General features: G+C 27.7%; 1 protein-coding gene across 1 annotated transcript in view; it reads right to left on the reverse strand.

Moving 5' to 3' along the window:
* The window catches only part of LOC111642502 (transmembrane protein 62-like), an 80,596-nt gene that overhangs the window by 39,663 nt on the left and 25,080 nt on the right, over nucleotides 1–15,853 (reverse strand). The window contains exons 6-10 of the mRNA XM_023388855.1: nucleotides 14,140–14,264; nucleotides 13,248–13,370; nucleotides 12,791–12,946; nucleotides 10,007–10,166; nucleotides 4,511–4,684 (exon numbers count right to left, since the gene is read on the reverse strand). Coding sequence (XP_023244623.1) covers nucleotides 4,511–4,684; nucleotides 10,007–10,166; nucleotides 12,791–12,946; nucleotides 13,248–13,370; nucleotides 14,140–14,264 — 738 coding nt within the window. The remainder of the gene's footprint in view (nucleotides 1–4,510; nucleotides 4,685–10,006; nucleotides 10,167–12,790; nucleotides 12,947–13,247; nucleotides 13,371–14,139; nucleotides 14,265–15,853) is intronic.

The raw sequence follows: 15,853 nt of genomic DNA on the forward strand, positions 1-15,853 counted from the left end.
AAAAAAAACTTTTCGTTTATGTTCGACATAAACATCCGTTCAATTCGAAACTAATCCCACATTCCAACGCTAAAGTTTATAGTTAACATGGGCCCGGGAACAACTCTGACCCATCTGCATACCTTTTACCTCACAACAATTGGTCACATGACCATTCTCCCACGCCGAACTTATAAAAACCCCTTCCTTCCCCTTCTCGGGGGAGTCGTTCATCCGCCGTCACTTTTACAACTGTGTCCTAAGAATATTGTGTCCTATTAATATACTGTGTCCTATCCGATATTGTGTCCTGAAGAAAAATTATCATCCTAATCCTACCACATTGTTGGATATCAAAACCTTTTTCCTTAAGAATATTAAAAGACATAAAGAGGTATGGAACTTATTTTTGTGAACTCTCTCTCGGTCCTTCGCGTTTCAGGGATTCAGATTTTTCCCTTTGAAATTAGCTATTGTAATTAATTAGTTATTGTATCTATGTAGCTAATAAATCGTTGTTATCTTGTTAAATTGGTGTCCTCGTTTGCTCGTGTATCGCCTGTCATCTTACCGACACACTCCTCCCTCCGCCACTCGACCCGAAACACTTAAGCCCGTTATAGCGGGAAAAGCAAAATTTTAACCCATCCTGACAGTGAGAAGGTTCATCAACCTGTTGCCGGATCGGGAGACCTACACCCTCCCTGGCGGTTCACATAAAGATAAGTCCTGCTACTCAGAATGCTCTTTTTGATTCAATTGATGTGGGTGGAATTGTCTTTAATGCATTTAATAAAAGACAGATGTTATGTATTTTTTCACCTGTAGCCTGGAAGATTTCTAGTTTGTTTTCGAGATGCATTGCAGTATTTCTTTTGCCATCTAGTATTCTTGATTTGTCTACCCCAGCTGCTTTAATAGCGACATTGAGCTTATAACCCGATAATTCAGCAGTTCGTTTGCTTTAGTAATCAGGTTTATGATGAAAAACTTCATACTTGCATACTTCGTACTCGTTTGTATCACTGCACAATTTGCATAATCTGGCATAATGCAGTTATTGAAATTACTGGGCATGGTTAAAAATTAAGACAGCATAAGCACAATTATTCTAGATATTACAGGTTCTGACAAGTAAAGAATTTTCAGAGTCCTGTCACAAATAGGCTAAATATTAATTATTGACAATCTGTGACATCCCATAATAAACGAAAATTTAAAAAAATTAATATGCAAACTTAAAATTAATAAATAAAAATGTATTCTGACAGTTTATGGGTTAATAATTATACTTTCTATTTGCAAAATTTCCTCATCTTTAATACAAAATAAGAAAGAAGTGAATTTTTAAAACATTTGTGGGATTTCCTTTGGATCCCAGGATCCCATTGGAGAAACCCTACTAGTGGTCCTGATTGAAAGTCTCCATAGATACAAAGCCAAAAAATGGACATTTTCTGAGTTATCAAGCATTCAAGATGCAAAAACAGCATAATTCATGCATATGTTTTGAATGAGGGAGAAGCTGCTGCAAGAGTGTTGGGGCATTATGCTTCTCCCAATGTCAGCAAATTCTGCTGACTAATTGGCAAAGTGATGGAACAAAAATAAATATATTAATAATAGTTTTCAGAATTACAAGAAATACAGCAGTATAAAGAAAAGGGTATGCGGGATGGAAACAATGGGAGAGGCGAGCCAATCTCTTTGACTGGCACTTTGTACAAATTATCTGTGTCAGCCATAGATATCAGTTGACAAAATCAGCTTCCATGCCCCTTCAATGATAATTGTCTAAATATGGTTGTGAAGCCTTAAATGTTTTTTGTTTAAAAATAAATATGATATGTTTTCAAACATTATTAATTTTTAGCACATTATTTGGAAATCATTCATTATGTGATACCCATGGGTTTGATTCTCACACCATTTCAGTTCATACTGCACTAGTAGATATGACGTGCTTCATTAAGTGATACATGGGCACCCTTCTCTCAAGACACTTGCTCCTCAGACTTCATAACAGTTGAAAAGTTAACAGTTAAAATATAAAATGGTATGTTGAAACATACCATTTTATATTTTAGAACAAAAGAGATTTAAGGCTTACAACGATATTTAGACATTTATCATTGAAGAGCATGCACAAACTACACTAGGTTTGCATTTTGGATGCTTGATAACTCAAAAACTGTCTTTTTATTGTGCCTATAGAGACTTTCAATCGGAATCACTAGAACTACAAAATATCAAAGATACAGCCAAATTCACAGAATCCATTTCCCATATGATTTGTGCAGACTCCTTTAAGTGGAATGGAGTGAATAAAGAAGACTACAGTCAGTGAAATTCTGATTTTATTACCTCTGACATAAAAAATCACATTAAAATAATAAACATATATAACCTGACATTTTTTACTCTTACTCTTTTGCAAGCAAAAAACAACTAAAACAATTAATAGCTAAGAATTATATCAATAACTGGTAATGACTGTGTTTTATCAGCTACACATTGAGGTTGATAGCATTGAAAATACATTTTTAAGCTGTCTTTATCTGAAGATAATAACTATAATAAAACTTTGATTACAATAAGATGAGTTTTATTAGTGTATTTTAACTTGTATGTTTCAGGATTTTCTAATTTCGATTAAAACAAATGAAATAACAATTGTATTAGTAAACATTAAGCAACTGATGATAACATCCATGATTACAATAAGTGCATTCTACCATATTTAAATTATAAATTAATAAGTTTAATGTTAAATATAATGCTTATTCCAATTAAAATAATTATCAAAATTAAAATTTTACTAGGATTTAATACAAGTAATATAATTTTAAAAATTTTGGAATTTTTTAATATTCCAAGTGATAATATAAACAGTAAATATTCAATTTAGTAATATTTATCAAACATTTAATATAAAAATATGAATATCGAAAAATGAATATGAATATTCATTCATTGATATTTCAGAATGCAAACTTGTTTTTTTAATATAAAATTTTACAGACGACTTTTTATATTTTATAAACAGATATTTTGACTATAAATTACACATCAGGTGGCCATAAAATTCAGAAACATAAATAATTTATTAATATTACATTTCAATAATATTTTCAATGTGTTGTTCATTACTCATTAGCAATGTATAGTTTAATGTATTGTGCAAAACTGCAAATGTGGAATAATGACGATGAATAAAATGTTATCTTCTATGTTTCCAGGCTTTATGATCACTCTGTAGTGTAACAGATAAAATTTATTTTTATTATAAAGTACAGTATCCTCTCATTACACCACTTGTTTGGATATATTGCACTTTCTTTTCTCCAAATATAAAAGTGTCTTGGCCAATAATTGCCATTGAATTTCTACTGGCAAAGAAATATGACCTTATTACAATCATTAATCTTGAAACTACCATTGTATGAAAAAAAGATTGAGTACAGAGATTAAAAGTAGACAAAACAGTTTGATACATCACTTATATTGCAGTATTTGATACATTGATCATTTGATTTGTCTCCCAACATATATGATATAAAAGAGGCTACTGTATTTTAAAATAATCTTAAAAACTATTAATTTCATCATCATTAAATAAAGTAAAATGAATAAAATTATTATTGAAGCAATAGTAAAAACATAATTTTTCTTAAAATATTCAATTTTTTATAAAATTTGTAATTATATAAGAAAGTTGCAGCATTTATATGTTTGAACTGAATAAACACTTATTCTGATTATGCTAATTTTATATTCTTTTTTTCAGATTCTATTGGTGATATTCAAAGAAAAGTATATTTTAGTATAAAAGAGTCTATTGTTAAATATTTCTAGTCAAATTCAGCTAAAATACAAATTCTTCTTAAGAAGAAAATCTTTTAAAGTTGTTATTATTATAATTATTATATCATTACTATAATTGTTATTATTATTATTATGTTTGGTTTAGTGAGTTATACTTGGTTGACACCGGTGGCTGTGTACTATGCTGGACCAAAGTCACAGCATAGTAACCAAAACAAGACAAAAATTAAATAAGTGTTTCAGTGTGTGTCTATATTCAGGAATTTCCTAACAATATGACATGTATTCAATATAGTGGCGTTCTGTATGTGTTTCTATTCAATTGTAATGTTCCCAGGCTTTTGTTTAATATGTGTGGTATGACACCTGTAGAGAAAAGAACAACAGATACAATAAGCACCTTATCCATCCTCCACAGATGCCTTATATTTCCTGGGATTATTATTATTAATATTATATCAAATATGCATTAATTCACTGATATATTAAGAAAATAAGGTTCATCTTTTGATTAGAATAAGTCATTTATGGAATAAGCATAGTATGGATAGCAAATAATAATATTTGATAAAGTTACTTTTTCAATTTAAAATTAATTTTATCACCATTGTGAGAATTGAATCAACACTAATTAATATTTGTAACACAAAATAAAGTCTAAACTAAATTTCAATTTTGTTAAAAATCAGTTAACAAATAGACTTACCTGAACATAAACTTTTATTGTATGTAAATTTTCTGCATATATTTCTGAAATCCATGGAAGAGTATACAAGCCTTTAGAAACATGAGTCATATTTTGCCATGGTTCATCATCTATTTGAAGCTTAACAAGCTTAATGCCACTTGGTGAAAATGTCAAGACCCTATAATAAAGGTTTATTTTCAGTTTTTACTTTCAAATAACTATAATCAAAAAATAACATTACACAGTAGATTTTTATATGCAGATAACTATTACAGTAGAATGACATTCACAAGAAACATTATACAGGATGTCTATAAATTATACTATTTTATATCATTATGGAGATAAAACTATTAAAGACAGATTAATAAAATTTTATAGGTACATTCATCCTGGCATGAGAAAACTATGGGCAAAATTTCAAAACTAGTTATAATTTTTGCCACTAAGATTTATAATGATGCATCAAAGGCAACATCAAAAACAGTTTAACATGCTTTCTGTCATTCTCTCAAGAAAGAGACAATGTGGAAATTCAGAAAAATCTGAAACATTGTCTGCAAGTACAGTAGTATAACGCACAACTATTTTTTGTTCATGCCATATTATTTGAAAACGAAAAAGTAACCCCTTGAAAAAATATTGATTTTTTGTTTTTGTGGAATAACTGACAATTGGTAAGAGATTCAGGAAAAAAGTTTAAACAAAGCTGCATCTCTCTTTTATGCCTATAAAGCTGTGTATAAATACTCTTAAGTATCAAAAAATTAATGTTTTTCAAGTTATTCCCACTACCAACCTTTAAAATAGAGATACCCAACAAAACACAAAAATTCAGCACAAAACATTGAAATTTAATTTAAAACAAATGTTTCTAGTAGTATTAAACAACCATTGTCAGGTTAAATAGAACTTTGAAAGTTTGGCTTTCAACTTTCAAATGTTCTATTTAACCTGACAACAGTTTTTTAATACTACTGAAAACATTTGTTTTAAATTAAGTTTCCACATTTTGTGTTGAATTTTTATGTTTTGTTGGGTATATTTGCTATCCAATATCTTGAAATTGTAAAGTTGACTTAGAATAGAGTTTCATGCAATATGTCATTTTATCATGCAGTTCACAAATTAGTCCAATAACACACATTAAGTAATGTATGTATGTTGGTGTATAAAAAGAGGTTATAGACTAATCTAAACTAGAGGAATGCTCTCTGCTCTAGTTTGGGGATGACAAAAGTTTGCAACATGGCTTTAGAAATCATGTTCAATAGCTTCTTGATGCTGCTGCTGTGATAGTAGACTGATAATGATGAAAATTGTAACTGTTTTTGAAATTCTGTCTGTAGTTTTCCCATGTCAAGATAAACATGCCTATAAAATTTTATCACTATCTTTTAGTTTTGCTTCCAGAGTGGTCTAAAGTGGTAAACTTTAATTAGAGATGCCCTATATGCATTTATGGTAAATATTTCATATATTCATATTATGATCCTAATACTAAAGATCATGACTTTAATACTAATACTCAAAAGCTATTAAATGCATCAAAATTAAATTTATAGGGTAATGTATTTCAATATGTGTAACATTTGAATTTCTTTTGCTCCAATTTATTTAATTTTCCAATGAAAGTTAAACAACCATCTACTTGAGTTAACATTAAATATTTTTAAAAAGAATTTTATTAGGTCACTCTATTTCTTTTCTTGAATCCTTTAATTCTATAAAGAATTAAAATATGTAAAATGAAATTACCTAAATGTTGTTTTATTTCATTCAAAATCAATAAAGAATAAATTAAATTAAAAAATGAATAAATTTTCAAATTTATAAATGTGCAAAAACCAATTTTAATATTGTTCATATTTTAAAAGTAATACATAGATATTATTATTATTTTCTCTCTGCTGGATTTGATTCAGATTCCTACTGATTAAAATTAATTATTTAAACACAATATGTAGTGAAATACATTATGAAAATATCAATGACAATAATGAAAATTTTGATGTAGAACAAGGCTTCTTAAAATATGGGTAGGTAACAAAATTTAGGAGTTTCAAAATCTTTGGCAACTGTTTGCAAATAATGTCATAAACTTTAACCTCAAATGTTCCTCTGTCAGATTCTTCAATACTGATTAGTAAAAATAATTACAAAAGCCATTTTGATTTAAAGTATTTAATTAAAATTAAAAATCACATTATGGATACATAACAGAGAAATGAAACATTCATACAGTAGAACCTCGNAGTTTATGGGTTAATAATTATACTTTCTATTTGCAAAATTTCCTCATCTTTAATACAAAATAAGAAAGAAGTGAATTTTTAAAACATTTGCGGGATTTCCTTTGGATCCCAGGATCCCATTGGAGAAACCCTACTAGTGGTCCTGATTGAAAGTCTCCATAGATACAAAGCCAAAAAATGGACATTTTCTGAGTTATCAAGCATTCAAGATGCAAAAACAGCATAATTCATGCATATGTTTTGAATGAGGGAGAAGCTGCTGCAAGAGTGTTGGGGCATTATGCTTCTCCCAATGTCAGCAAATTCTGCTGAATATTTGGCAAAGTGATGGAACAAAAATAAATATATTAATAATAGTTTTCAGAATTACAAGAAATACAGCAGTATAAAGAAAAGGGTATGCGGGATGGAAACAATGGGAGAGGCGAGCCAATCTCTTTGACTGGCACTTTGTACAAATTATCTGTGTCAGCCATAGATATCAGTTGACAAAATCAGCTTCCATGCCCCTTCAATGATAATTGTCTAAATATGGTTGTGAAGCCTTAAATGTTTTTTGTTTAAAAATAAATATGATATGTTTTCAAACATTATTAATTTTTAGCACATTATTTGGAAATCATTCATTATGTGATACCCATGGGTTTGATTCTCACACCATTTCGGTTCATACTGCACTAGTAGATACGACGTGCTTCATTAAGTGATACATGGGCACCCTTCTCTCAAGACACTTGCTCCTCAGACTTCATAACAGTTGAAAAGTTAACAGTTAAAATATAAAATGGTATGTTGAAACATATTTTATATTTTAGAACAAAAGAGATTTAAGGCTTACAACGATATTTAGACATTTATCATTGAAGAGCATGCACAAACTACACTAGGTTTACATTTTGGATGCTTGATAACTCAAAAACTGTCTTTTTATTGTGCCTATAGAGACTTTCAATCGGAATCACTAGAACTACAAAATATCAAAGATACAGCCAAATTCACAGAATCCATTTCCCATATGATTTGTGCAGACTCCTTTAATTGGAGTGGAGTGAATAAAGAAGACTACAGTCAGTGAAATTCTGATTTTATTACCTCTGACATAAAAAATCACATTAAAATAATAAACATATATAACCTGACATTTTTTACTCTTACTCTTTTGCAAGCAAAAAACAACTAAAACAATTAATAGCTAAGAATTATGTCAATAACTGGTAATGACTGTGTTTTATCAGCTACACATTGAGGTTGATAGCATTGAAAATACATTTTTAAGCTGTCTTTATCTGAAGATAATAACTATAATAAAACTTTGATTACAATAAGATGAGTTTTATTACTGTATTTTAACTTGTATGTTTCAGGACTTTCTAATTTTGATTAAAACAAATGAAATAACAATTGTATTAGTAAACATTAAGCAACTGATGATAACATCCATGATTACAATAAGTGCATTCTACCATATTTAAATTATAAATTAATAAGTTTAATGTTAAATATAATGCTTATTCCAATTAAAATAATTATCAAAATTAAAATTTTACTAGGATTTAATACAAGTAATATAATTTTAAAAATTTTGGAATTTTTTAATATTCCAAGTGATAATATAAACAGTAAATATTCAATTTAGTAATATTTATCAAACATTTAATATAAAAATATGAATATCGAAAAATGAATATGAATATTCATTCATTGATATTTCAGAATGCAAACTTGTTTTTTTAATATAAAATTTTACAGACGACTTTTTATATTTTATAAACAGATATTTTGACTATAAATTACACATCAGGTGGCCATAAAATTCAGAAACATAAATAATTTATTAATATTACATTTCAATAATATTTTCAATGTGTTGTTCATTACTCATTAGCAATGTATAGTTTAATGTATTGTGCAAAACTGCAAATGTGGAATAATGACGATGAATAAAATGTTATCTTCTATGTTTCCAGGCTTTATGATCACTCTGTAGTGTAACAGATAAAATTTATTTTTATTATAAAGTACAGTATCCTCTCATTACACCACTTGTTTGGATATATTGCACTTTCTTTTCTCCAAATATAAAAGTGTCTTGGCCAATAATTGCCATTGAATTTCTACTGGCAAAGAAATATGACCTTATTACAATCATTAATCTTGAAACTACCATTGTATGAAAAAAAGATTGAGTACAGAGATTAAAAGTAGACAAAACAGTTTGATACATCACTTATATTGCAGTATTTGATACATTGATCATTTGATTTGTCTCCCAACATATATGATATAAAAGAGGCTACTGTATTTTAAAATAATCTTAAAAACTATTAATTTCATCATCATTAAATAAAGTAAAATGAATAAAATTATTATTGAAGCAATAGTAAAAACATAATTTTTCTTAAAATATTCAATTTTTTATAAAATTTGTAATTATATAAGAAAGTTGCAGCATTTATATGTTTGAACTGAATAAACACTTATTCTGATTATGCTAATTTTATATTCTTTTTTTCAGATTCTATTGGTGATATTCAAAGAAAAGTATATTTTAGTATAAAAGAGTCTATTGTTAAATATTTCTAGTCAAATTCAGCTAAAATACAAATTCTTCTTAAGAAGAAAATCTTTTAAAGTTGTTATTATTATAATTATTATATCATTACTATAATTGTTATTATTATTATTATGTTTGGTTTAGTGAGTTATACTTGGTTGACACCGGTGGCTGTGTACTATGCTGGACCAAAGTCACAGCATAGTAACCAAAACAAGACAAAAATTAAATAAGTGTTTCAGTGTGTGTCTATATTCAGGAATTTCCTAACAATATGACATGTATTCAATATAGTGGCGTTCTGTATGTGTTTCTATTCAATTGTAATGTTCCCAGGCTTTTGTTTAATATGTGTGGTATGACACCTGTAGAGAAAAGAACAACAGATACAATAAGCACCTTATCCATCCTCCACAGATGCCTTATATTTCCTGGGATTATTATTATTAATATTATATCAAATATGCATTAATTCACTGATATATTAAGAAAATAAGGTTCATCTTTTGATTAGAATAAGTCATTTATGGAATAAGCATAGTATGGATAGCAAATAATAATATTTAATAAAGTTACTTTTTCAATTTAAAATTAATTTTATCAACATTGTGAGAATTGAATCAACACTAATTAATATTTGTAACACAAAATAAAGTCTAAACTAAATTTCAATTTTGTTAAAAATCAGTTAACAAATAGACTTACCTGAACATAAACTTTTATTGTATGTAAATTTTCTGCATATATTTCTGAAATCCATGGAAGAGTATACAAGCCTTTAGAAACATGAGTCATATTTTGCCATGGTTCATCATCTATTTGAAGCTTAACAAGCTTAATGCCACTTGGTGAAAATGTCAAGACCCTATAATAAAGGTTTATTTTCAGTTTTTACTTTCAAATAACTATAATCAGAAAATAACATTACACAGTAGATTTTTATATGCAGACAACTATTAGAATGACATTCACAAGAAACATTATACAGGATGTCTATAAATTATACTATTTTATATCATTATGGAGATAAAACTATTAAAGACAGATTAATAAAATTTTATAGGTACATTCATCCTGGCATGAGAAAACTATGGGCAAAATTTCAAAACTAGTTATAATTTTTGCCACTAAGATTTATAATGATGCATCAAAGGCAACATCAAAAACAGTTTAACATGCTTTCTGTCATTCTCTCAAGAAAGAGACAATGTGGAAATTCAGAAAAATCTGAAACATTGTCTGCAAGTACAGTAGTATAACGCACAACTATTTTTTGTTCATGCCATATTATTTGAAAACGAAAAAGTAACCCCTTGAAAAAATATTGATTTTTTGTTTTTGTGGAATAACTGACAATTGGTAAGAGATTCAGGAAAAAAGTTTAAACAAAGCTGCATCTCTCTTTTATGCCTATAAAGCTGTGTATAAATACTCTTAAGTATCAAAAAATTAATGTTTTTCAAGTTATTCCCACTACCAACCTTTAAAATAGAGATACCCAACAAAACACAAAAATTCAGCACAAAACATTGAAATTTAATTTAAAACAAATGTTTCTAGTAGTATTAAACAACCATTGTCAGGTTAAATAGAACTTTGAAAGTTTGGCTTTCAACTTTCAAATGTTCTATTTAACCTGACAACAGTTTTTTAATACTACTGAAAACATTTGTTTTAAATTAAGTTTCCACATTTTGTGTTGAATTTTTATGTTTTGTTGGGTATATTTGCTATCCAATATCTTGAAATTGTAAAATTGACTTAGAATAGAGTTTCATGCAATATGTCATTTTATCATACAGTTCACAAATTAGTCCAATAACACACATTAAGTAATGTATGTATGTTGGTGTATAAAAAGAGGTTATAGACTAATCTAAACTAGAGGAATCCTCTCTGCTCTAGTTTGAGGATGACAAAAGTTTGCAACATGGCTTTAGAAATCATGTTCAATAGCTTCTTGATGCTGCTGCTGTGATAGTAGACTGATAATGATGAAAATTGTAACTGTTTTTGAAATTCTGTCTGTAGTTTTCCTGTGTTGAGATAAACATGCCTATAAAATTTTATCACTATCTTTTAGTTTTGCTTCCAGAGTGGTCTAAAGTGGTAAACTTTAATTAAAGATGCCCTATATGCATTTATGGTAAATATTTCATATATTCATGTTATGATCCTAATACTAAAGATCCTAATACTAAAAATACTAACTTTAATACTAATACTCAAAAGCTATTAAATGCATCAAAATTAAATTTATAGGGTAATGTATTTCAATATGTGTAACATTTGAATTTCTTTTGCTCCAATTTATTTAATTTTCCAATGAAAGTTAAACAACCATCTACTTGAGTTAACATTAAATATTTTTAAAAAGAATTTTATTAGGTCACTCTATTTCTTTTCTTGAATCCTTTAATTCTATAAAGAATTAAAATATGTAAAATGAAATTACCTAAATGTTGTTTTATTTCATTCAAAATCAATAAAGAATAAATTAAATTAAAAAATGAATAAATTTTCAAATTTATAAATGTGCAAAAACCAATTTTAATATTGTTCATATTTTAAAAGTAATACATAGATATTATTATTATTTTCTCTCTGCTGGATTTGATTCAGATTCCTACTGATTAAAATTAATTATTTAAACACAATATGTAGTGAAATACATTATGAAAATATCAATGACAATAATGAAAATTTTGATGTAGAACAAGGCTTCTTAAAATATGGGTAGGTAACAAAATTTAGGAGTTTCAAAATCTTTGGCAACTGTTTGCAAATAATGTCATAAACTTTAACCTCAAATGTTCCTCTGTCAGATTCTTCAATACTGATTAGTAAAAATAATTACAAAAGCCATTTTGATTTAAAGTATTTAATTAAAATTAAAAATCACATTATGGATACATAACAGAGAAATGAAACATTCATACAGTAGAACCTCGAAAACGCGGCCTAATGTGGACCGAAGGGTGGCCGAGTTTGTGAAAATGCCGGGTTATCGGGAATGGGGTTAAAAAAAATAAGTACGAGTGTTTCCTCAGAAAATACTGTACTGTACTTGTATGTATTGTTTACTTGAGTATATAACAGAGAATAAACTGCCCAAATACCCTTAAACAAAGGGAAAGTACGTACTTTATGAAGGCATAGAGCCTTTACTACATGAAAATGAAAATTAATGAATACACTGTGTACAGTAATTTATCTGATAAGACAGACCTCAGAAAAATACTTTATGAGAGCTTTTATACTTTTATAAAGCTGTCTATAATAAAAATTAATTAACTAAGGATTTTTTTGCCCTGCCAGGGTGTGGCCGAGTTATCCGGAGTGCCGGGTTATCGAGAGCCGAGTTTTCGAGGTTCTACTGTACTTCTTTTCTCATTGTAATCTGCTACTATTTTTCAATTAAATCTTATAATATATCATCTTATATATATCAGAATTATCATATTTTCAAATAGTATGTGAACTACATACCTAATATGAGTTGACTTTTTAATCCGTGAAAGAGGTTCAACTGTAGGCATTCCATATAGTGCATGTTTAGGATTTGTTATTAAAATGACAGGCCAATCATTTAAGTTTTGATCTATAAAGGTAAATATTCCATGATCTACTGCTGCCAAACGATACCTAATAAAATTAAAGCACATTAACTACTATGAAACATTATTTTAAAAATTTAATAAACTTTCACACAGTGCCAATAATATCATGTTACTGACATTTGGCTTCATTATTGAATATATATTTCAATTTAATACTGTATTATTGTTATTTTCCTTCTATTATTGTGTAAACAAATAATTATAAAATTGAATTTTCTGTGATCCTATTTCTAATGGATTATGTATTAAATTTGATTACTTACTATCACAAAAGTAAATATAAAATCTAAAATTAATTTCAAATATAAAAGAAAAATGAATCTAACCTTCTATTATCCTTCCAATCACCAAGTTCAAGTTCTAAAGAACCTGTTGATTGAAGTGTATACATAATGGGAACCATACCACCCAGAGTATGAAGATGACCACATAAATATGGTCCCGAATCTCTAAAATAAAATTAAAGAATATTTAGTGAAGAAATCTTAAATGTTAAATCATGTTTATATATATATACTAGCTGTTACCGATGGCTTCACCTGTGTGGATTTTGCAATTTGATAAAAATAACCCTCCCTTAAAAAATCATCCCAATGACTCATCATGTAAGTCACTATTTCTTTGGCCATCACTTGAGTGTCATATAAAACAAAGGATATTGCTCTTTCCTGTCATGTATAATTGGAACAATGGTGTGGGGCATCATAACATAATTTATATTCAGTATTTCAACAACCATAGTAATTATTTAATTTATAACAACATTACATAACACACACTTCTTATTGCTGAGTATCATTTCATTGCTTCAAAGGAATGTTTTCAATCTAATCAATTTTCCAGAACGTTTACAATCGTTCAACAATTGCATATTGGTTCTATAATAGAACCAATATGCAATAACAAATTTGAATTTAAAATAGTTTGAACATTTGGTTAAAAAATCATAAAACGTGAATATTGTACGTTTGGAAATTAAGTTATTACCATCAGAAAGAAAAAATTGCATCTAAAATAGTACAGTAGAAGCCGTTCTTCAAATTAACCCTTAATTTTCTCCCTCTCCCCCCTCTGGGAAATTTCAATATAAAAACATGCGCATATTCGAATGCAACATACATTGCGTCAAAATTTTAAAGCAATCGGTGAAGAACTTTCAGAAATTTAAGATTTTGAACAAACGAACATTTACATTTTTATTTATATTAGCAAACAAACCTCATTAATTCTCTTGCTCCTGGATAAGGTGCAGCTATTGTTGATGTAGGATAATGTCCAAACCAAATAGTCATATTGCTATTTCTGCTTTGTTCCTCCATTTTTTGTAATTTTCTGTACTCATCCTAAAAATAATAATACATTTCATATTAAGAATGATTTATGTAGCAGATGAAGACATTTCTGTAATATAACTTTTAAATTGATATATTGTTATCAATTAGTTACATCAAATATTTATGTGATTTCTAAGTATTTTGAAATGTAAGTTTATGAAATTTTGTATTATTTTATGATTTCAGTGTTAATAATAAATGTTCTTAAAATATTTTACATGCTCTATTTTTTAGTATAAAAAATTTTTCATGTATTACTGCCCAAGACTTCTGTATTAATGAAATTCTGAAAGTGTGATGTATGTAAAAATGTCATCTGTACAATACTTGTGTTGCAAATATCAGTCAAAAATGTTTAAATAACTTCATTCAGTAAGTGTGTATTCATTTATTTACTATTCAAGTATAGTTTATAACTTATTGAAAAATGTATTTTACATTTATTTAAAAATCTGATGAGGGTAAAATGCCAAAACATGTCATGAAATTAAATGATTATAATGAAATTGTGAGTCTTCATTATAATCATTTCAGTTGCCACAATAAAATTATAAGAAACAAAAAGTCTGGATATTCTTTACAATTAATTAATTAAATTCATCAACCATTTAAAAGAGCCATTCTATTTACACATTAATTCTATCTTATGAAAATGTAGAATGCCTAAATAATATCTATTATTAGTGTCATTGAAATGACATTAGAATTGGAAGATGAATGAATAATAAAGCTAATAGCAAATTTCTAGTAGTCTGCAAATTACAATGGAATTTTGTCATAAGTCAAACATAATAATTAATTCAGTTCCAAACAACACACACACAAGCTTATACATTATAATCAATTATTATGTGTATGTGCCATAATACAATAGAGCAGTGGTGTTTAAGTGTATTGAACTTGAAAGTAATATTTACTGTTTAATTAATTAGTATTTTACTATCAAAAATTCACAGAAATTCAGGTAGTCAACTATCTTCAAAAAAACCAAAAATCATATACTGAGGGAGTATTGCAATCTTCATTTGGAATTAATTTTATTTTTATTTTCTGTTTATTTCATTTATTATTAATTCTGTTAAACCTTATTAAAAAATTAAAGTTAAAAAAGTTATCTAGACCAAGCATCTCTGCAGAAAGTTAGTTCTATTTTTGGTTTTTCAAAGTAATGTGAATTTGAGAGACAGTGAAACATGATTACATTATTACAGCATTTTTTGTTTGTCCTTTATAATATTACATTTGATATTTAATAATTGTTCTGTGCCATTAGCAAGTGCAATCAATTGTTAAAAACATGATTTCTCTTTTTATTGCACTGATTTTGGCCATAAGTATGGGTAGTTGTAAGTAAAGGACTGAACATATTTGCCAGTTATATATCATCATATGCTTTTTATGTATGATGAATTATAATTCCTAATGTTTTGTGCATATTTTCAAAACTCAAATATTAATAGATATTGAACAGTTTTCCAATACAGTGGTATGTTCACATTTCCTTGTAAGTGATCAGCATTTTGTTTTGTTATGTCTGCCATACTGAGCTATAGACATCACATCCATTCTACATTTTTAAGTTAGCATTCTATAATTAA

Source organism: Centruroides sculpturatus, unplaced genomic scaffold, assembly GCF_000671375.1.
Source record: "Centruroides sculpturatus isolate CEXI.00-Female unplaced genomic scaffold, Cexi_2.0 scaffold1650, whole genome shotgun sequence".
In the NCBI taxonomy this organism is placed as follows: Eukaryota; Metazoa; Arthropoda; class Arachnida; order Scorpiones; family Buthidae; genus Centruroides; species Centruroides sculpturatus.